This window comes from Octopus bimaculoides, chromosome 22, assembly GCF_046866305.1.
Source record: "Octopus bimaculoides isolate indiv1 chromosome 22, ASM4686630v1, whole genome shotgun sequence".
Classification (NCBI taxonomy): domain Eukaryota; kingdom Metazoa; phylum Mollusca; class Cephalopoda; order Octopoda; family Octopodidae; genus Octopus; species Octopus bimaculoides.
This window is the reverse complement of record NC_142949.1, coordinates 22216720-22240051: the sequence shown is the minus strand read 5'-3', so window position 1 is coordinate 22240051 and position 23332 is coordinate 22216720. Positions and strand designations below refer to the sequence as shown.

Below are 23332 nucleotides of genomic sequence, written 5' to 3'. Positions count from 1 at the left end.
AGCCTCGTAAGTGGATTTGGTAGATGAAACTGAAAGAAGCCTGTCATATATATATATCTATATATATAAAAATGAGAATGTGTGTGTGTGTATCTGTCTGTCTGTCTGTGTGTGTGTGTGTGTGTGTGTGTGTGTGTGTGTGTGTGTGTGTGTGTGTGTGAATCCCTAAAACTCGAGAACTACGCAACCAATTTCATTCAAATTTTACAGATGCCTTACTTAGGGTCCCAGTTGTATTTTAGTCAAAAATTTTTTTTAACTTCTTGCAGTGTTCGAGCCCACGGCAACATAATATCTCCTCCACTATTTAAGTATTACGTGTCAAAAGTGAAACAAAAACACTCATGTCAAATACTTTCACTTTAAAAATGAAACTATTCTACTAACTGAAACAATCACATTTCGATACTGTAATGACAGATACTTTCAGAGAGAGAGAAAGAGATAAAGAGTGAAAGAGAGAGAGAGATGTATATGTATACATATAGATGTATATGTACACGTATATGTATAGATATATATATAGATATAGATCTATATGCATACATGTATATGTATACATATGTGTAGATAAGGGAAATAACCCTGAAACCCGGGTCCGTTCGTGCTACGATATATATATATATATATATAGATAGATAGATGTACATGTAATATGTACACATATATATACATGCATACAGATATCTATACATATATACACCCATCACACACATACACATGCACACAAACACACACATTAGTCATTTGTTTTCTTATCCAAAACTACGTCCAAAGTACTGAATGGATCTTTATGAAATTTGGAAATTATATTCTATGCATAACGGCCATAACTCCCATGAAAATTCATATATTTTTGATGTCGATGAAATTTTAACCCGAACATAACGGATGAGCATTATTTGTAATTCAACGGTACAACAGTGTAAGACTACCCTTTCAGATATACTTACATTGTGATTTCTGCAATGTGGTGCATAAATTGTCAAGTAAATGAGACGCATCTTTGCCTCCACTGATTCACTTGCAAAGTGTTGAGTAAAATTATTTCGTTGCAGACCTCCTTTGGGTCTTTTTATTATCACTGCGACACACATAGTCCCCAGTTGGTAACATTGATTTCAAGGCCTTCCCAGATGAGAGACTGGTTGTTCTAAGACATTTATCGATTGTAAATTTTGTCTGCACAGTTACCTATCGGTATAGTGGTCATTTGCAAACTCCAGAGGCGACACTTTCATTTCCCTTTACTCCAAACGTCACACGTTGTTATTTCAATTGGGTCATGCCCTTCCAATTGCTATAGATCCGTAATGCATCTTACAGCTGTGCCTGTCACCTGTATGGTGAGGAATCCTACATGTATTGGGAATGTGTGTGTGTGTGTCTGTCTGTCTGTCTGTGTGAATCCCTAACCCGGGCAACGCCGGGTATTTCTGCTAGTATATATATATATATATATATATATGTATGTATGTATTTGTGTGTGTACACCTTTGTCTGTGTTTGTATCCCCACTATCGCTTGACTATGAATGTTGGTGTGCTTATGTCCCCATAACTTAGCAGTTTGGCAAAAGGGACTGAAAGAATAAGTAGTAGGCTTACAAAGAATAAGTCCTGGGGTTGATTTCTTCAACTAAAAAAACCCATAAGGCAGTGCTCCAGCATGGCTACAGTCAAATGACTGAGACAAGTAAAAGAATAAATGAATAAATAAAAAGGTGCAGGCATGGCTGTGTGGCAAGAACTTTACTTCTCAACCCCATGGTTCCAAGTTCAGTCCCACTGCATGGAACCTTGGGCTGACCAAAGCCTAATAACTGAAACAGATACAAGACTAAAGATTAAAAAAAAAAAAAAACATCTGTTCAATTATTCTGGATCTCTGTATTAAATTTACTTATCAAAAGGCAGTTTAGATTTCCAATGGGGGAAAATATAATCTGCATGCCTGTTTCTTTATATGAATAGCAACAAGGATTGCTGCTTGATTGCTGTCTATAGTAATACATAATAATAATGTACAAGAGAAAGGAATGATAAATAAGTTGAGAGAGAGAGAGAGAAAGAAAGAGCAATGAGACAGAGGGAGGAGTGCATGCATTAGCAGGCAAATACAACAGAGTTAGTGACCTAATAATGTTGGTTGGATATGAATGCGGCGGTGTACATGTTAGAGACGAGTGCAGTGGTGTACATACAGCTGAGACAGATGATTAATATCAACACGAAAACAATACAATGCACATGTTTACGTCAATGTCTTTCATTAAACAACAATATAACAATGTTGTTTATCATAAGAAAAGATTACTATTCTAATGGCATTTGAGTGGGTGCAGATGGTAGAGAGAAACAGATGAACTGATGTTAAGCTCAGATGAACAAGCAGACCTACAATCAAAGGCATTCCAACCATAGCCATCCAGCCTTCATTTCAGGTAGTGGTATATATAGGATTATAATACCAATATGTCCTTCCATTTCTTTTAAAGATGGTATGGTAAAATTTAAAGGAGATTCAGCTGTTATCTCTTGTAGATCAAGCAGCCATGTAGATATTTCCTTGTTGGTTCATCAGATTAAATGTTGTCTAGGATGATGAAATAGGAAGTTGTGACATTCACACTTTTCCCAAAAGCAGTTAACACAATGTCAACTGTTTATCTTAGTGAAGACAATAATGACAATAATTTTTAGAATTAGCATGACTGTGTGGTAAGAAGCTTGTTTCCTAACCATCTGGTTCTGGGTTCAGTCCTACAGTGTAGAACCTTGGACAATTGTCTTCTACTACAACCCCAGGTCAACAAAAGCCTAGTGAGTGGATTTGGAAGACAAAACCTGAAAGAAGCCTAGTGTGTGTGTGTGTGGGGGGGGGGGGGTGAGTATTTTCCCCACCACTGCTTGGCAGCTAGTGTTGGTGTGCTTACATCCCTGTAACTTAGCGGTTCAGTAAAAAAGACTGATAGAATAAGTATCAGGTTTAAGAAATAAAAAGTACTGAGGTCAATTCATTCAGCTAAAACTTCTTCAAAGCGGGTGCCCCAGCATGGCCACAGTCTAATGACTGAAACAAGTAAAAGATAAAGGATTGGTAAGTTCCACAAATGTGAGGAGGAAGAGGATAGAGTAAATTTTGAACCCCATTCCCACAGTACTTTTTTGACTGGTGCTTTATGTTATCAGTAACCCAGAAGGATCCAAGACTAAACTGATCTGAGCAGGACTGACTTTGCCATTGTTTTCATTTCAGGGTTTATTACCAATGCAGGATTCAGATGTAATCTAAAAAGGCTATGGCTAAAAGCATCACAAACTGCAGAGGCCTCAAATTAAATAAAAGGTGCGTGTTTACATCATCATCAACAAGATTCTTTCTAAGAAACTTCCATGAGAATATTCTGGAGTAGCTGCTCAGTTAGTAGGGTGTGTGGACTGCTCAAGGCAATATTTAAGGGTGGTGAAGAGAGAAGCATATGTTTAATCCTTTAGCATTCAAACCAGCCATAGCTGGCCTAAACAGTCAACCAGTTTAATATAAAACTGGCCAGATCTTATCTTTCACACCTATCCTACAATGTCTTTCTAAAATTAAGCAATCACGTCATGAAAATGTCTTAGTTACAAGGTAATGCATGATTAATTCAAAACAATGTGAATAAATAAGCATTACATTTGAGAGAGTAATCTGAATGCTAAAGGGTTAAGACATGTTACATATAAGGAACAGAGTGGCCAAAACCCATGCCACTGTATTCGGTCACCACAAATTCACACAATGCTGGGTTGTATCAAACCAAATTACAATGTTGTATATACTTGTCAAAACATTTGACAGTGAAAATATGAACAACGAAAAACGAAAAAGTAATAAGCAAAAATATAAATGAAAGAGAGAAAGAGAGAGGAGAAAAAAAATCTGATAACTTCAGTAGAAATATTTACTAACTTTATCTAAGACATGACATAACATTTTTTTTCTCATTAGATAACAAAAGTGACATCCCAAAATGTCAAACATCCTATCACTGCTGTTGTTTATTATTCCTGTCTGTATAATGTTACAATGGATGCCTTCAAGCTTTTTACATTCTAAGTCCAAATCCTACTGAGGTTAGCTCTGCCATTCATCCTTCCCAAGTTCATAAAATAAAGTACCAGTCAAGTACTGAGGTAAATGGTAACAACTAACCCCACATCCCCTCAAAATTATTGCTCATGTACAGCAATCATAAACCATTGATCATGTCTATATTTTTAACTGATGTTTTTGTTTAGCTCCATGTCTGAGTTGATTACGAGGCCCCATGATCAAAGGTACTCAATACAAGGCCATCTTGTCTCATTTTTCTTTTTTTAGTCATTATATCTAGTACTGAACTCTGCAATGCATCTTTCTCCCTCTGCTTTGTTTAGTCAATAACTAGAGCATGATAAAAAAAGATTTGGTTACTATTTCTGGCAAATCATGCAATCACAGAGGATCACATGTTCTCTCGTGATAACCTATATAAGGAAATGATGAAATCTATAACAACAGATATGAAAGGTCAATGTTATTTGTTGAATTATTATTATAATTATCATTAAGACAGTGAGCTGGCAGAACCATTGGCATACAAGGCAAAATGCTTAGCAGCATTTTGCTCATTTTTACGTTTTGAATTCAAATCCCACCAAAGGTTACTTTGCCTTTCATCCTTTCGGGGTCGATGAAATAAGCACCAGTTACACACTGGGGTTGATGTAATAGACGAGACCCCCTCCTCAAAATTTCATGCCTTGTGCCTATTGTAGAAAGGATTATTTATTTAATAAGGATTATTTAATATTAAGGATTATTTTAATAACAATTATTAAGCTGGTGACCTAGCAGAATCGTTAGCATGCCAAGCAAAACACTTAGTGGTATTTTGTCCATTTTTACATTCTAAGTTCAAATTCCGCCAAGGTTAACTTTGCCTTTCATCCTTTTGGAGTTGATAAAATAAGTACCAGTGGAGCACCAGGGTTGATGTGATCAGCTTAACCCCTCAATTGAATTTACTGGCCTTGTGCCAAAAATTTGAAACCATTTTATAATAACTCTGCTTGTTCCTCGTTTCATGTGATCAGTTGAAGGGAAAGGCAAAGAGTGAAAGAAAAAGGAGAGAAAAAAAGAGGGTAAGGCAAAGAGTGAGAGAGAGAGAGAGGGAGACTGCTGTGTATTATGTCTATGAAATTGTGCATAATGTATATAAAGTGTATATATAAAGTGCATTAAGTAATCATTGTATTCCAATTTCCTTCACTTTTCAATGATTAGTAGATGAGCGACTATCTTTTGATACAGACACAACACAGGCCATGCTTTCAGGAGTTTTCAGAAATAACCCAATTAGTTTACTATTAATGCCATGAAATATTCATGGGTCCCACTAGTTATTCTAATTATTACAAGGGATGGCAGATTGGCAGAACTGAGAGAGCATCAGACAAAAATGTTGTGCTGTATTTAGTCCCAGTGCTTTGTTCTGATTTCAACTTCACTTTTCCTCTTTTCAAGGTTCGATAAAACATGGTATGGAGGTCAGAGTAAATGCAAGGCTTTGTACAGGGTGGGGCAGAGAGGATGGACGTTTTTGAAATGGCTACTAGTCAGCCCCAGGGGGAGGGACATATGTCCGACAAGTACTATTCGGTCCATGGTGTCTTAGCATTTTTTTTCTTTTCAGGTGAAGCCATGGTGCTGTGGATGATAGAGCATTGCATGTTTGCCTATGACAGTTACATGAAGAATAACAAGTCTGTCATAGCAGTTCGGCATGAGTTTCAGAGTCACTTCAACATTCACCAAAACCAGACTGTTCCCACCCATAACACAATCTTATGTTGGGTGAATGCACCACAAATGGTACGGACTCCAGAAAATGTGGAATACGTCAGACGAGCTTTGATATGGAGTCTGAATCAATCTGCTTGGAAGCATTCCACTGAACTTAGCATTGGTAATCGATCAGTAAGGCGTATTTTGCATGACGAACTGCATTTCCACCTGTAGAAATCGGTCAATGGGCAACAGTTGAAACCATGGGACTATGTACAGTAGCTTAACTTCACACGTCAGATGGAAGCAATTTTTGAGGCAAATGACAACCTCATTTTGTTAACGAGTGATGAAGCTCATTTTCATGTTATTAGCCTCTTGAAAATCCAAGAAAACTGCACAGCCCAAAAGTGATGGTCTGGTGTGCTGTTGGAAGTGCTGCTGTCATTGGTCCTTACTTTTTTTAAGACAATAGTGGAAATGCTGCTACTGTAAACTCCGAGCGTTACATCGAGATAATAAACTTCTTTGTGCCTGAATTACAACAAAAACGTATACCTATTTGACGTGTGTGGTATCAGTAGAATGGGGTGACGGCTCACACAGCCAGAGCATCAAATGGATGTTCATCGCCCCCTCTTCGGTCAATGCCTCATTTCCAGGTTTGGTGACATTCCTTGGCCCCACTCAGTCTCTTGATTTGTTCATGTGTGATTATTTCTTGTGGGGAAACCTCAAGGCATGTGTGTATGTACACAAGCCCTGTACATTGATGATTTTAAAGAAGCTATTCACGTGGAAGTCGCCCAAATCAAGAGATCAATGCTGGAGAAAGTGGAGGCCAACTTCCAAGAACGCCTTCAGAAATGCATCAATGAAAATGGACACCACATGATGGAGGTTGTTTTCCACACTTGATTTTGACGAATGCTAATTCAATATGAACACATTGATGTCAATAAAGTTTGTTTGCAGCTAAAATTAATGATTTTGTGAATTTTTCAAAAACATCTGTCCTCTCTGCCTGTACATATGAGGCTTTGTACATATGTAAGAAATCATTAAAATTATTATAATCAGTGGTTAAATCTTGTGACATCAAAAGAGAGAAAAACTGGAATTCTGGCATTCTTTCAGAAGTTTCCTCCTCCCTCAAGGGTATGACAATGTATAGGTATTATATAGGGCCAACTAAACATTTCAAAAACAGATTTACAGCACATGAATATGATATTAGAAACAAACAAAAAAAAAATAATGCATTCAATGTTGTCAGCCCCAGCATGAGATCTAAGTAGTAACTATATTGCATAGTAGAATCTATTTGCTAACGTAAGGTGGCAGTCCTGTGTAGGACTACATTACTACCTTTTAACTCCAGGAAAACATCTTTTCCAGCTGGTCATTGACAAACAATCTAGCTGTATTACTCATTATAAGATCAGTGACTGTTTGTCACTTCTATATTTATATACTGTGAGTAGGGTCAAATAAGCTGCTATCTCTCGCCGGCAGTTGTCCAGCACCGAGGACAGGAAATTACCCAGAAAGAATTAGTCTCTTGGTATTGCTAGTGGCTAGGAGGGAGTAGTACACTCCCTTACAGTATATTTCAGAGACAGATCATGTATCGATATTAAGATAGTATGGGCTGTGGTTGGAGGTGGAGTTGAAGCAATCATGCCACTTATAAATCACTTGTATTGGTGCCATATAAGAAGCACCTTGCTGATGTCATGTAAAAAACACCCATGTTGGTGCCATGTATGAAACACCCATGCTGGTGTCACGTATAAAGTACTGGAACTGGTGCCACATAAAAAGTACCCAGTACACACGGTAAGGATGTTGGTGTTAGGATGGGCATCCAGTCATAGAAACTATTCCAAAACAGACGACTGGGGTCTGATGCCGCCCTCCAGCTTGCCTGCTCCTGTCAAACCATCCAACCCATGCCAGCATGGAAAATGGACATTAAATGATGATAATGATGGTGAAAGGTGAAGTCAAAGACAACCAGTTCTAAAGGGAAGTAACCAAGATAAATCAAAATACCATAAGGTATTTTCATTTGACATACCGATACATACATCTAAAAGCCTTACATATAGTTCCCATCTACTATATTTCACTTAAAAGACTAATCCAACTCTATGGTAAAAACAGCCACAGAATTTCGATCATATTTAGGATCACATAGTTGCAATGCAAATTTCATACCCCACTTTTAGAAGCACTGGTCTAGAACTAATACCAAAGTTCAGAATAACCATGATGGAAACTTCAAAGCTTTGGATATGTTTTTCTCACTTGAATAGAACTACCAATAATAATGGTAGTTTTGGAAACACCAACTCATCGCTCTCCTTACAATTGCAACAAGCAATTCTAAAAATGCCTATTCATTTGAATGATTACAAGTCTTAATGATAAACAATGGCTCTGTGTCTTTGTTATGCTTTGTGTTATTAAATACAAGGTTTTGTTTTACTTGTGAATTACTGCTCTTTCTTTTGTTGTGCAGTGAATACAACAGCATTAAACATTCTGTACTGTTTTATAGTGTTATGCTAATCGCAAAAAGTAGAATTATTAGATCACAAGAGTCTCATGCAACTCACATACTTGCTACTTATTTCAAAAGTGTATCTAAAATATGACACTATTCCCTGCGCCTCAATTTACATTGGAATCATCCACTAAAGATGGTAAATTCCTCATAAAATATTCGGTTTACCCTAATATTTTATTTTTATGGGAAACTAATTTTTCTGTCTTTTGTCATGAAATTACTCTGTTCTAAAGTAGCATTACATACAAACAACTAAGTTGTGTCACAACAGGGCACAGGGTAGTTAGCAGAATAACATAAGTGACAAACAATAAGGATCATCCTGGAAGCCCATGCAATACGCATCAGCATTTTCAGGATGCCATGGCAACAGTAACTCAATTCGGTGAATGCGATCTGTACCTGACTTACACATGCAACCCAAAATGTGCAGAAATTGTAAATAACAGCCAAAAAGAAACTTGAAAATTGCCCTGATTTAGTTACAAAATTCAACTCTCAGAACTTCTGACTGATTTCAGAAAAAGGCATGTTCTTGGCATCCCTGTAGCTCATGTATATATGTTAGAGAATTTCAAAAACAAGGCTTGCCACTTTGTCATATGCTTATAATTCTGAGAAATGAGTTCAAAATAGGAAACAGCGAAGATAATGAGAGGTTAGAGTCTGCAGAGATACCAGATGGGAATGAAAACAGAACTTTGCATGAGATTGTGAAGAAGTTTATGATACAAGGTCCAGGTGGCACTGAGAACCTCTCCTCTCCCTGCATGGGAAATGGAATATGCTCAAAGAAGTTACCCAAATCACTCCAGCAAGAAACAAAATGCAACATGCATGGCTATCCTGAATATCACAGGTGCAACAATATATTCATTTCAAGGTAAGAAATTATATGTCTCATTCACAACGATTGTGAGGCATTACTGGTTTCCTTCGATGTTATTAATCTTGTTGAGAAAAACTTGTGGTTAGAAAATGGGACTACGTCGGATTACTTATTTAGAAGTTTTGGCCCATAGGATTTAAGGATAAAGTATGATTCCCTTACACACAATTTATATTTATTCATATTAACACTAAAGTGGTGAGCTTTGGACAAGACCGACCATTCGAGATGGTAACTCACATTCTCCCTCTTCAAATTATGTATATGGGAGGCCAACATATATATATATATATATATATATATCATAAATATACAGGGATTAGCATTGAGTTGCTTCTCCAACATACTGAAAATTTAGAAATAGCAGTCAAAAAACTACTGATTCTAAACTACAAATTTTTCTCTAAATGGATGGCGATATTTATGAGAAAAATTTGTAGTTTAGAATCAGTAGTTTTTTGACTGCTATTTCTAAATTTTCAGTATGTTGGAGAAGCAACTCAATGCTAATCCCTGTATATTTACGATGATAAATGATTTTACCGATAAAGGTTTTTTTTCATACTGAACTACTTGGCAAAATTGTTAATTATTAATTCTATTACTAATTGACGATTCCCTGCCCTTATTCTTGTATATATATATATATATATATATCGTATCGTTGTTTAACGTCTGCTTTCCATGCTAGCATGGGTTGGACGATTTGACTGAGGACTGGTGGACCAGGAGGCGACACCAGGCTCCAATCTGATTTGGCAGAGTTTCTACAGCTGGATGCCCTTCCTAACGCCAACCACTCCGAGAGTGTGGGTGCAGAGATACCATGGTGGAGTTAAAATATCTGGCATTCAAGAATATGTATATAATATTCTATTCTTTTATTTGTTTCAGTCATTTGACCGTGGCCATGCTGGTGCACTGCCTTTAGTCAAACAAATCAATCCCAAGATTTGTTCTTTGTAAGCCTAGTACTTATTCTATCGATCTCTTTTGCCAAACCGCTAAGTTACAAAGATGTAAACACACCAACATCGGTTCTCAAGCGATGGTGAGGGGACAAACACAGACACACAAACATATACATATATATGATGGGCTTCTTTCAGTTTCCGTCTGGCAAATCCACTCACAAGGCTTTGGACAGTCTGAAGCTATAGTAGAAGACATTTGCCCAAGGTGCCACTCAGACAGCTCGAAACATCAATGAGGTGTTTGGTGAAGATGTGGCGAATGAGTGCAGTGTACGTCGCAGATTTGAAAAGTTCCAGTCTGGTGACTTTACTGTTGCAAGGTGGATAATGATGAGCTGGAAACTGTAATGGAAGCGGATACATCTCAAACTATGCGTGAGTTCCCAGCAAGGTTTGATGTTTCGATTCCAACTGTATTGGATCATCTGAAACAAACTGGCATGGTAAAGAAGCTGGACAAGTGGTTACCACATGAACTGAACGAGCGCCAAATGACACGTTGTCTTGAAACTTGCTGTTCTTTGCTGCCATAGCATAAAAGCGAACCATTTTTGCATCGTATTGTTACGTGATGAAAAATGGATTCTTTTCAGCAATAGCAAGCGTTCTGCACGGTGGTTGGATAGAGATGAAATGGTAAAACAATCTAAAAAAAGAATATTCACCAAAAAAAGCCAATGGTGTCTGTTTGGTGGTCCAATGCTTCATGAGAGCTGGTAAGTGAATTACAGCAGATATATACATCAGCAATTTGGATGAAATGATGAGTGAACTTGCAATTAAACAACCGCAATTGGTCAATAGATGCAGGCCAATTCTCTTGCAAGACAATGCTCAACCACATGTTGCACAAAGAACGCTACTCAAGTTACATATTGTGTGTGTGTGTGTGTGTGTGTGTGTGTGTGTGTGTATATACACATGCCCAAAGAGAGGCAGCTTAATGCTGGGACAATAGTAGAAGCCCATAATGGTTACGGTGGGACTGAATCGGAAACACATGGTTAGGAAGCAAACTTCTAAACCACGAAGCCACGCCAGCATCTATTCTGTCTATACTGTCATTGAAATGATATTCATCTTTTGATGATGAGGACACATGGCCTAGTGGTTAGGGTATTGCACTCATGATTGTGAGATCATGGTTTCAATTCCTAGGCTGGGTAGTGCATTGTATTCTTGAGCAAAACACTTCATCTCACGTTGCTTGGTGATCACTTTGACATTTGACGCATGATACACCTTGCACCTATTCAGGTAATGTCAAGAAGTGAATGGAGCAGAACAGATTTCTTGTTGTTGAGGGGCCATATGTCTACTCACATTTTAGAAGAGAGAGTATAGGTGGTAATTAGAGATAGAAGTAGCAGCAATGAAGTGTCTGTGTGGACCCTAAAGGTATGAGGTGAGTAAAAGTGAATGGGGGCTGAAGATCCAGGCATGTGGGTGGAGTTGCAAGAGTGTATAGGAGAGGGAGTGATAGGGAATGGGTAAGGCAGTGAATATTAGGAAAGAAGAACAAGTGTTGAGTTGACAAGTAAGGAAGAGGAGTAACAATTGTAGAGATTGGGTAGGGCTGAAGAGTTACCACAAATGGAAAATTCCTGAAAGCACTTTGAATGAGTAGCAACCGTAGATGAGCATAAAATGAATGTGTAGAAAGCAAATGTGACATGTAACAGTTATATGTGGTTGACAACCTGAAATGAAAAGATAATAGACAGATTTGTTATGATGAAGTGAAACTGTTACTAGTTCCAAATTTAAATGAATCTATCTTCACAGTTTGTGCAGGTAAGTTGTATTATAAAATACAAATAACAAAATATTTAGATCTAAGATCCTATGCCCTAGTTGGAGCATTTTAAGATGCACATATACAATCAATACAAAATCCAAAACAGTTCCAGTACCAAAACTTTCAGATAAAGGATTCTCAACTGTATTCCTGGTACCACAGAGCTGAAGAAATGGTACAGCCAGTACAATCTTAAGGTAGGTACTGTGGGTAATGCAACATCTGGGCCAGGTGGTCATGAGCACATGAATAATAAAATTTCCCCATATTTTTCATAAGGATGGGAATCATTTCAATTGTACAGCATCCAAGGCACTTTTTGAACACTGGTGCAGCTTAAACTGTTAGCAAAAGACTCACATGGCTTTGATCAGCTGAGATGATAGTAGAAGCCCATAATACCATAATGTGGAACTGAACACATGGTTAGAAAGCAAGCTTCTAAACCACACAGCCATGCCAGCATCTATTCTGCTTATACTGTCATTTAAATGATATTTATCTTTTGATGATGAGGATGCATGGCCTAGTGGTTAGGTTGTTGCACTCACGATCACGAGATTGTGGTTTCAATCCCTAGATCAGGTAGTGCATTGTGTTCTTGAGCAAAACACTTCATCTCACATTGTTCTGCAATCACTTTGACACCTGACATGTGGTACACTGTGCACCTGTTCAGGTAAAGCTGATTAGATGGAGGGAATGAGTAAATGTACAGCACATACATTTGATCACTAAAAACAAATTATTTGTGCAGGTCATTCAGCAAAAACTGGACACTCATACATCATCTTCTATGGGAGAGTCCATCATCTTTTGATGAACAAGCTTTATTGGTATATAAGATTCAATAGTTTTATAACTCAGTGCAAGAACTTCCTGCTGAGTTTAAGGGCAATGATTATTTCAAACATCTTAATAATTTCTAATATTGGTACATACGAGGTGGTATCAAAAAGTTCTCGGACTAATTCTGTAGCGCACCAACAGATGGCAGCACACAGTTGCATGTGCAGTGAGTGCTAGCAGTGACCTTCAGAAGCAGAAGACAATATGGAGCAAAAAGACATAAAAGCTTAAAGAACTTGTAGCAAAACATAGGTTTGGACAGATTCTACTTGATACATATGACAACTGGGAGTTCCTATGTGATAATATGCTCAGGGTTTTGGACTAGATATGTAATAAATACAAGGTTCCAGCCAGTTTGAAAATGATGTATTGGTAGAATGGTATGGTAGATAAAGCTGTAAAAGCTAAAAGACTGCTTTGAAAAGTCTGGAATGAAAATAGAAGTACAGAACATTACCAGGTAGCTTGAAGGGAAGCTAGGTATCAGGTATACTTAGTTAGGGGTGAAGCAGTCAGGAAGAACTTTGCATGGTCTACAACATGAGGATTTGAGGCTGGAGAGATTCAGGATCACAAGACAATATGACAGAGGGAGCCTAGATGTCATCAGGGAGAAGTGTATCTAAAATGTGAAGGCACAATTGCTAGGACTCTGTTAGTAAGAAAAAGGTATGAAAATGCTACTATGAGAGGTTGTTGAACAAGTAGAATGCTGATGTCAAACCTGGACTTGTTCATACAAGACTACGGCTCCCACTCTCTGGTTCTCAAAGGTGAACAACTCCCCATGACTGTGCACCCAACCATGTGGACCATAACCCTTTGGTCGACAACTTCACCTTCGAGATTCCATGTATATTGATCTCTGTATTGTGTCTGCTCTGTCCACAACAATTCTCAGGCCCTGCAGCTTGGGGCCTATTATACAGGCACAAGTGAAAGCCTGTCTATAGATGCAGTAAATGTGGTAGAGTGAGTGGTCACCCTCATTCAATAAGGTGCCACTCTAGTCAGTGTAGTGGCAACAGTGACTTCAGTGTAGTAGTATCATTGCAAATTGTTACAAAGACAAAAGAGATGCACCTGAGATGGAATCATAGAAGCTTTTGAAAAGGTGCCACTGAGAAAACTAGGTATAGCTGAATGGCTTGTAAGGGCTGTACAAGCTATGTAAAAAGGTGCAGTTAAATAAAAAGAGTTCAGTGGCCAAACAGTCCTAGTTTAAGAGTGTTCAGACAATAAACATTTTTTTTTCAGACCAATTTATCTAGGACTACATTATTCAAAGTGTTCTTTTCTTTATGAAAGTAGCATGTGACTTGAGAGAAATCTGATTAGCATCTCTAGCAGGTAGAGATACTGCATAGAAGCTCTCTTGTAAATCAGACCAATATGAAAGCAAGCAATAAAATGAATAAATGAAAATGTGTGTATTTCATATATATATATATAGTGGTTAAAATAGACTCATTAAGGGATAAAAATATCCAATGAATTACTGGTTCATTACCTATTATTTTTTTGTGAATAGTAATATTCATAAAATAATAGGTTTAAGAATAAATCTTGGTTTACAAATATTCAAATTAAAATTCAGAAAATGGAGATGTAGCATTAATATAATTAATCAACTGCAAAAATTCAACATATTCTCTTACAGGTGTTTCAATTTTGCCCAAAGAATTAAATTCCAGTAAATGAAAACATTTATATTGGACAAAATCTCATCAGAGGAGTAGAAAAGACATACTGTTAGGTTATTAAATGTTATATATATATATATATATATATATATATATATATATATATATATATATATGACGATGATGATATATATATATATATGACGATGATGATATATATATATATATATATATATATATATATATACTAAGCTAGGTTGTGAAGCTGCTGCTCATGCCACCAGGGCTTTCACCAACTTGTCCTCTGAGTCCCCAAAGGTCATCCTCAAACTTGACCTTAAGAATGCTTTTAACTCCATCGGTTGAGACGTCATCCTTTGCACAGTAAGGGAGAATTCCCCACCACTTTATCACTTTGCATGGCAAGTCTATCAAGAGTCCTCCTACTTATCGTTTGGTGACCACCTCATCCCATCTGCCTCTGGAGTCCAACAGGGTGATCCACTTGGTCCTGCCCTGTTTGCATTGGGTATTGATGATGTTACCAAGGTGGGAGCCGACCTAGACCTAAATGTCTAGTACCTCAATGATGCTTGTTTGGGAGACCCTCCTGACCAGGTGCTTGCAACTGTGAAGACAATGATCGAGGAACTTGGTCATAGAGGTCTTAGCATTAACAGCTCCAAATGCAAGCTCTGGCTCCTCAACCTCCCAGATTCGCATGAGCAGACTACTAAACTATTTGTTGACTCCCTTTCCTCAATCGTGATTCCTCCTTCATCAGTGTGGTGCTCCTTTGGAGCCCCAATCACTGACCTAGCTTTTGAATCCATCTTTATATCCAAAATGGCTAACCTCAAACAACTTTTAAAAAATCTTGAATTGAGCCCCACCAAGGTCTTTTTATATTAAGAAATTACTTGTCAATTCCTAAGCTGTTGTATTTTCTGAGAGTTAGTCCCTCTTACAGATTCCTGTTGTCCCTCCAATACTTTGACAACTTAATCTTCAGGAAACTCGAATGCTTGGTCAATGTCAAACTCTCCCTAGAGTCCCATGACCAAGCTGTTTTGCCCAATGAGTTTGGGGGGTCTAGGTCTGCAAAAGTGCTCGTCTTTATCTCTTCCCTGTTTTCTTTCCTCCATCCATGCTTGCTCTCCTTTGGTAGGCAACATCCACTCCTCTCCAACATGGACTAATTCCAACAGGGAAATGAATGAAGCTCTATCACAGTGGCGAGAGCTAGGTTTGTCAGTTCCAGTTACAGTGGAGGATAGACGGAAACAGAGAGTATAGGACAATCTGTGTTCAGATGCAACTTTCAACTCTCTCCTTGATCATTCTGATCAATTTTCAAGGTGTCACCTAATTTAAGCTAGTGCAAAATATTGACGAGACTGGATTGATGCCTGTGGCCAACATTGGAGGTTTATTCAGTCTATATCAACTCAACATCTCTATCACACTCAGAGTGGGAGCTGATATCTGTAGGAGACTGAGATGCCACTGTGGTAGATCCCTCAACCCCACAAGTCTTCACGGTCTGTCTTGCCACCTAAATGCTGGTCGCTTCACTCGTCATACCAAGCTAAACCAAATCATTAAGCAAGCCCTGGCTTGAATTAATATCCGTTAGTTCTGGAGCCATTGAGGTTAACTAGAAGTGATGGAAAGAGACCAGATAGTTTTACCCTCTGTTCCTGGCTTAGAGGTAGGTGCCTCATTCGGAATTCCACAGTCTGTGACTCCTTTGCTCCCTCCCACATCCTGGATGCTGCTGTTATTGGGAGGGTCACTGCTTCCATAACCGAACGGAAGAAAACCCTGAAGTATTGGGACCTGACAGTGAACTACCTCTTCCAACCTGTGGTATTTGAGATGTTCAGAGGGACTGAGCCACTAACTGCAAAGTTCTTGTCAACGTTTGCAGCTTGCCTCATTGAGGGCACTTGGCTTTCCCAATTCCTTAGCCTCACCGTTGCCCGTGGTAATGCTGCAAGTGTGCTGGCTTGCTTCAGTAAGTTCCATTAAACCTTGTGTTGTAGAACCTGTTGCTGTGATAAAAAAAAAATCCCCACAAATGGTCTCAATACAGTTTTAGCAGAGAGATTTGGAAGAATTAGATGAAAGTTCTCCGGTAATTTTCTTTCATGTAAATAAAAGTTATTAACTCTTCAGATTGAATTCTGTCTGTTGAATTGAACTAATATAATCTGTTACTGGTCTCAGTTTATGAACCAACTTGCTTCCAGAACAGTATGAAGAGTCTTCAACATTAAAAAAAAAAAAACATAAAGCAGTCATCAAAATTAAACCTAGTAAAGTGACGTTTTATTTAATGATGCACTTGAATCACAATTACTAACGATATCTTAATTAGGAAGTAGAGATGAATGTCAGTGAGCACAAGAATGGTGGACAACTGGAGCACTCGACCAGGAGGGAAGGAGTCCAAAAACCAACAGTTTATTCATTGGGCCACTGGCGCTCCTAACAGAGAATTACTCAGAGGCCTGAATGCATTATTTAACATTAGTCATTACATCTTTGTAGAGAAAGAAAAGCATTCTTGGACTGTCTGAGAGTGTTTACCGAGGAAATCTGCCAAAGAATACAGAAAACAAGGAAATACTAGAAAACTCTCCTTTCTTACTAAGAGATTATGTTGACGCCCGCATTGATTTTCTTTTTTTCTTTTTCGCTTTTCTGTCTTCTACGCAATCTCTGTTAACTGTTGTACTTTTGTCATCTTATACAAAAAAGCATTGAGTATCCCCTGCTTGAAAGTATCTCCATCGCTGCTACCATTAAAGAACACATTATTCTATCTTTGAAGCAAACATCAATATTATTGTCGCTTTCGATATATAATAACGAGGGCAGCGAAACAACAATGCTACTGAAGTAGTCTCTTACACGACCGCTTCACATGCTAGAAACAGAAACTAAATATCCCTTAACACTCCACCTCTTTTTAAAGAACGAACTGTACAATAAACAGATACCCCCCCCCCCCTAAACAGACGGATACATCACCGCAAGGAAATATCTAACTACAGACCTGACCAGAGGCTAAATAACAAACGATATTTCTTACATGGACACACAAGACGTTGGAAGAGAGACGAGGACAATGGGGGAGGAGGAAAGAAATTTGAGACGTTCATGTTTTAGCGGCATGAGAGAAATAATGATGGATTATAAACTGCGGAATTGGAACCAGATAGTCTTCCAAACACGGTTTCAAAGACTGAAACAATATTTTTGAACGGGAATTTATGAGAAACTAATTCCTGTATTATTTAGACAGATAACGAAAAGATGATCATATTAACGAATTGACAACAGAATGTTGCCGCTGCGATCGTTCGAGAATAATTAATAACGCGTTATTAGCATATTAAAGCTTAATCTAAAACGTTACGAACACGTATTAGTATCATCATATAGTTATCAATATTGCATATTACTACTACTTTTGTGGAAGAGACAATCCTTAGATTTGGGTTATAAATCCCTTCCGAAAAAATAGTATAGGGAAATATTTTACGCTGATAAACAAGTGGAAATGAATAATTGTTGATAAAAGAAAAAAAGAAAAACATTACTGACAACATTAAAATTATTTAATTTAATGAACTGCATTCGAACATAAGCTAATGATCACCACTTGGTTCAGTAATCGAAACTTATGCTCTGATACACACACATCGTAACATTCATATCTATTTTTTTGTCCATTTAAATAGTGTACTTATATTGTGTTGTAATGTGTATTTATTCATTCATTCTTCATCTGAGAAGGATGGCCTAATGACAATTAAGGAGATTTTCATTATTATTATTATTATCAATACTATTTTAATTCATTTTTAGCCTCAGGATACAACATCAGATCCCAGTAGTATCACAACTACCACCGATTATTTCAACCAAAACAACTCATTTTTAAAGAAAATAAACATACAAATATGGCCAGTGTTAAAAAAAAAATTGAATTTAAGGTTATTATTCTGGGGTAACGATGTGTTAAAAAACAAAGATATAATGATGATGATGGTTTCAAATTTTGCCACACGGGCAGCAATTTTGAGGGAGGTGATGAGTCGATTAGATCGACCCCCAGAGTTTCACTGGTACTTATTTTATCGACTCCGAAAGGATGAAAGGGAAAGTCGGCCTCGGCGGAATTTGAACTCGGAACGTAAAGACGGATGAAATGCCGCTAAGCATAATAATAATAAAATCTTGGCGGGAGTAACAAGTTGTCTGTTGTCCAGGAAATCAACAAGTAAATAGAATGGCTATCGTAGCTGCAGTCCTTTCAACACTGACTTTTCTTTTCGTTTTTTTTTTCCGTCAGAAAGGATGACAGTAAAATACATGCAAACAAGGAAATTTTTATGTGGTCATTTGATCTGCTAGAAATAACAGCCAAATCTCCCTAAAATCACACCCTACCGTCATGGGAGGGGGGGATATCATATAATGTAGTCCCTAGTTTTCACACCTCACGAAGTAACAGTAAAAGATACTAGTCCAACAGGAGCAATCAGAGCCTGTTTGTGCTTGGATAATCTGCTAGAAACACCAGCCAATTCTTCAAATCATACCCTACAGTCTTGGAACCAAAAAGGAAGGACACATCTTATAATGTAGTCCGTTGCTTGGTACCCCCTTCTTCACCTCTCCCCCTAAAAAACGAAATGATCGCAGTGAGAATGCTTTTGATCACAGCCTCTTTCTGTAGTCATTCGACCTGCTAAAAACAGCAGTCAAACATTCCTCAAATCACACCCCACGGACCGCAAACAAAATTTAAAAAAAAACAATACATTAGATATTGTAGTCTCTTATATGTTGTAACGCATATAATCTTCTCGGCCACGACTGACCTGGCTCTCAACAACAACAACAGTAACTACCAGTGGCAGATAAATTACATGATTTAGTTTCGTTTCTCCTTCTTCCTTGTTTGTTTGTTGTGAGCAGAAGATTCTTCCTGTTTAGCCTCGTCCAGCAGTCTCCATCACATCTTTGGTGAGGCTTTTGAATAGCCTCCACAACATCAAGACAATGAACTGCATGGGTTTTACCTTTATCTTTTTAAATTATTGCCGTGTTTTCATGCTACAGGAATTACAAATCTAAAACAATCCTTCCCACCCACCCGTCCCCATTTTTTTTTGTTTTTGTTTTTTACATTTTCGAACCCCACCCACTATCCGATTCCGTACCCTTTTTCTTCCCTACGAGGTAGCAGTGGCTATTCCGAAACACTGCCCTGTCTTTTTGTACATCTAGGACTACATTCCCCAATGTATCCCTTTCTTTATAAGAAAACAGGGTGTGGTCTGAGGGAGATTCAGCTGTTATTTCTTGCACATCAAATGGCCACATAGAGTTTCCCTCATGTTGTAGCTGTTCCAAAACTCCATCCCGTCCTTTTGTATATCTAGAGTAACATTCTTTCGTGTATCCTTTCTATGTTTTTGTTTTTGAGAAGGCAACGCGTAAGCTGAGAGATTTGGCTGCTATTTATAGCGGATCAAATAATCATATCGAAACTCCGCCACATCTTTTAGGCTAACTAGGACAAAACTGTATCCATTTTTTGTTTTTAATATTTTAATAAGGTAATCTGGGGGCGATTACAACCAAGTTGAAGAAACCACATACGTTTTCCTCCTTGGTGTAGTTCGGTTCTTCCTCAACTGCTAATTACATATCTAAAAGAAGTAACTGCACGCTCAAAACTGTAAACATAGCTGCAACTATTTAAAAAGCAATAAGGTGAGTGATTAAGTAATTAGAGAGAAAAAGAAGGTAGTTCCCGGTAAACCTGCTATGGAAAATTTGATTTCGATTTCCCTGTTTGATACGACTTCACTTTGGTGTTTATGAATAATATAAATAAAACCTGAATATCACAACTTCCTGTTTAAGATCAAAGTAGAAACATAATAATAATAATAATAATAATAAGTGACAGCGTATTACTCGTGCTATTTCTCAACGTACCTGACTTCGTCGATCAGTCGACATAGTGTCCGTCCTAAAACAAACCTCAAGTCAGCAGATTCGCAGGAGAAAAAAGAGAGATACAAGACGTCGTGTCCTGTCGTCTCTTTTTACGTTTTTTCTTTTTCTTTTTAATCTTCGGCAAGAGACTGGTCAACCTCAACGTTCTGAAGATGATTCTGTTGCCTCTGCCCAAAATGTGTGTTTGGCGGCAGTAGCTGGCGCTACAGCTGTTTATTTGATCGGCCCAAACCGAAGGACATGTTCCATTGGAAGTGACGTCACAACTCGCACGACAGCTGCTTTGGTCTCTGGCAGGGGAAGAGGGGGAGGAAGAAAAACAGAGAGAAATTCCGAAAGTAGCGTCCCCTAGCGGTGGCCTTACAAATAATAACCACTTCACGAGTTATCTACTCTTGATGTAGTTGTTGCATTTCGCCTTTTTATCACAGAGGCAAATTGAATTATGTCGGAGGACAATAATAATAATAACAATGATATTTATCTGTTCCGAAATACAGTAGAAACTATTATTTAACATCGTTAATCTTAATGGTTAACAAAGGCAATATTTAAGTGTAAAAAAGGTTTAAATGAGTTGGGCTTTATGAGTGTAGTCGGTGTTTACTTCGTATGATTGTGTGCGTGTTAGCAATGAAGCAAAATTCGGACTTCGTTGTTATTTTAGCGCACGGCTCGGCCCTGACTGAGTGAACCCTGTAGTCAAAGATGGTGTAGCAGTGACAAACCCGTCTTAAATATGGAATGCATTGTCCTAACGTGTCCTTCCTTTTAAGACAGTGCGGTGTGGATAGAAGGAGATTTAATTGCTATTTCTAGCAACGCGTTTGACTTTCTTGTTGATTCGTTGTTTCGTGGATGTAATAAACTTCACTTATTTACTGTTTATTATTTTTCATTTTGAGGCGGCGAGCTAGAGGAAATGTTATCAAGCCGGACGAAATGCTTAGCGGTATTTCGTGTCTTTACATTCTGAGTTCAAATTCTTTCGGGGTCGATAAATTAAGTATCAGTTGCGTACTGGAATCCATCTAATCGACTGGCCCCCTCCCCAAAAATTTCGGGCCTTGTGCCTAGAGTAGAAAACAATATTATTATTATGTGTGTGTTTCCGCCAAGGTTGACTTCGCCTTTCAACCTTAACTAGTTGATTAAATAAATACCAGTCAAATACTGGAGTTGATGCCAACCTTGTGCCAAAATTTGAATCCATAATGGTTGTTGTTATTTGGTCGCATGTCAGCCCGGATACAACAGACCTACTATCAAAGACGTTCCAACCGAAACCATTCTTTCCTTCCGTTTTTTCTTTTACATACATTCATGAATGTGACATTTTTAAAAGGTGGTAGGTTGCGATTTGAGGGAGGGAAACACGTCGTGGCTCCCTTTTGGGCTCAATTTTTTTCTGCCTTTCTCACCTCTAATTTGTAAGTTGGAGATATAGAATATTAAAAATGTATTGTGGTGGTTATTTTTAGTCCAATGCTGCAACTATAAATTTAACTCACCGAATTCTTCCTACCAGAGAACTCATCAAAATACTCTAAAGACTATTTGACACCTGTTGATATAAATACACACCTCTGTCTCCTTCAATCTGTGTTACACACCCAGTCAAAAACTATTTGTTGCTACGATACAGAGCAGAATCAACAGAGACAAATTAAATGCCTTACCATTTTACTCTTTTAATTCCATTCACATTTTGGATGCCTTATAGGAATATATCTGGCCGTTTGTGTGCACCTTGCGACCACCACCACCCAGTCAGATTCTCTTGTAAAAATCCTTTGCAGGAGAGTGGATTAGCGTTTAGTTGTGTTGTTATTTGGTACGCTGTTTAGCATGCTATTATAGTATGAATGTTTTGGACGTTGGTGTCTACTTCGCTCCTTTACACACGAGTTCTAGCAAAATTTCCAATGTTGTTCCAACTATTCAAGTATTATCCATCGTCTACAACCAGTGCACTCTACAAGATTTTATCCATGGTGATAAAGTCTTTAGCGGTGCCTCATTTTGAAGAATATGGTCCCTTTGACCGCCATTCTCACACTAATGTGTCCCTTTTATAGTTGTAATCATCTTAAAACTTATCTTTGTGCTGACAAGCTATATAATGGTTTTATTTTTCTTTTGGCCGTTCCACAAAGGGCTATCGTAATTTCACAATGGGTCAGATGAAATTTGTTGAAGCAAATTTTCTATGGCCAGATAGCTTACCTGTCGCCAATCCTCACTTGTTTCTAAAGCAGGTATTTCCTCCTTTGTTGTTCCATAGAATACTGGAAACAAGCAACACCATTTTTATGATAGTAATACCCTTTACGCCTAACGCACGGTATGAAAACAAGGAAATAAACGCGCGCTAAGACACACACACACACACATATATATTCTTTTACTTGTTTCAGTTATTTGACTGCAGCCATGCTGGAGCACTGCCTTTAGTCGAACAAATCGACTGCAGGACTTATTCTTTGTAAGTCTAGTACTTATTCTATCGGTCTCTTTTTGCCGAACCGCTAAGTTACGGGGGACTTAAACACAGCGACATCTGTTGTCAAGTGATGGTGGGGGAACAAACACAGACACACAAATACATATATATATACACACACACACATGTTATTTATTATTATTATTTAATTGAACGCCACACATCCATTTCCAAGTAAGTATATATATATATATATATATATATATATAGGCGCAGGAGTGGCTGTGTGGTAAGTAGCTTGCTTACCA

General features: G+C 37.9%; 1 protein-coding gene across 2 annotated transcripts in view; it reads right to left on the bottom strand.

Moving 5' to 3' along the window:
• Positions 1–22934, bottom strand: part of LOC106874286 (toll-interacting protein) — a 54777-nt gene extending 31843 nt beyond the window's left edge. Inside the window, exon 1 of one of the 2 annotated variants that reach the window (XM_089339811.1) lies at positions 22261–22934. In XM_089339811.1, the coding sequence (XP_089195937.1) occupies positions 22261–22263 (3 nt within the window). In that variant the 5' untranslated portion in view covers positions 22264–22934. Of the gene's footprint in view, positions 1–20560; positions 20838–22260 lie in introns of those variants that run through there. The other variant, XM_089339810.1, reaches the window with a different exon arrangement.
• Between the last annotated feature and the right edge of the window lie 398 nt (positions 22935–23332).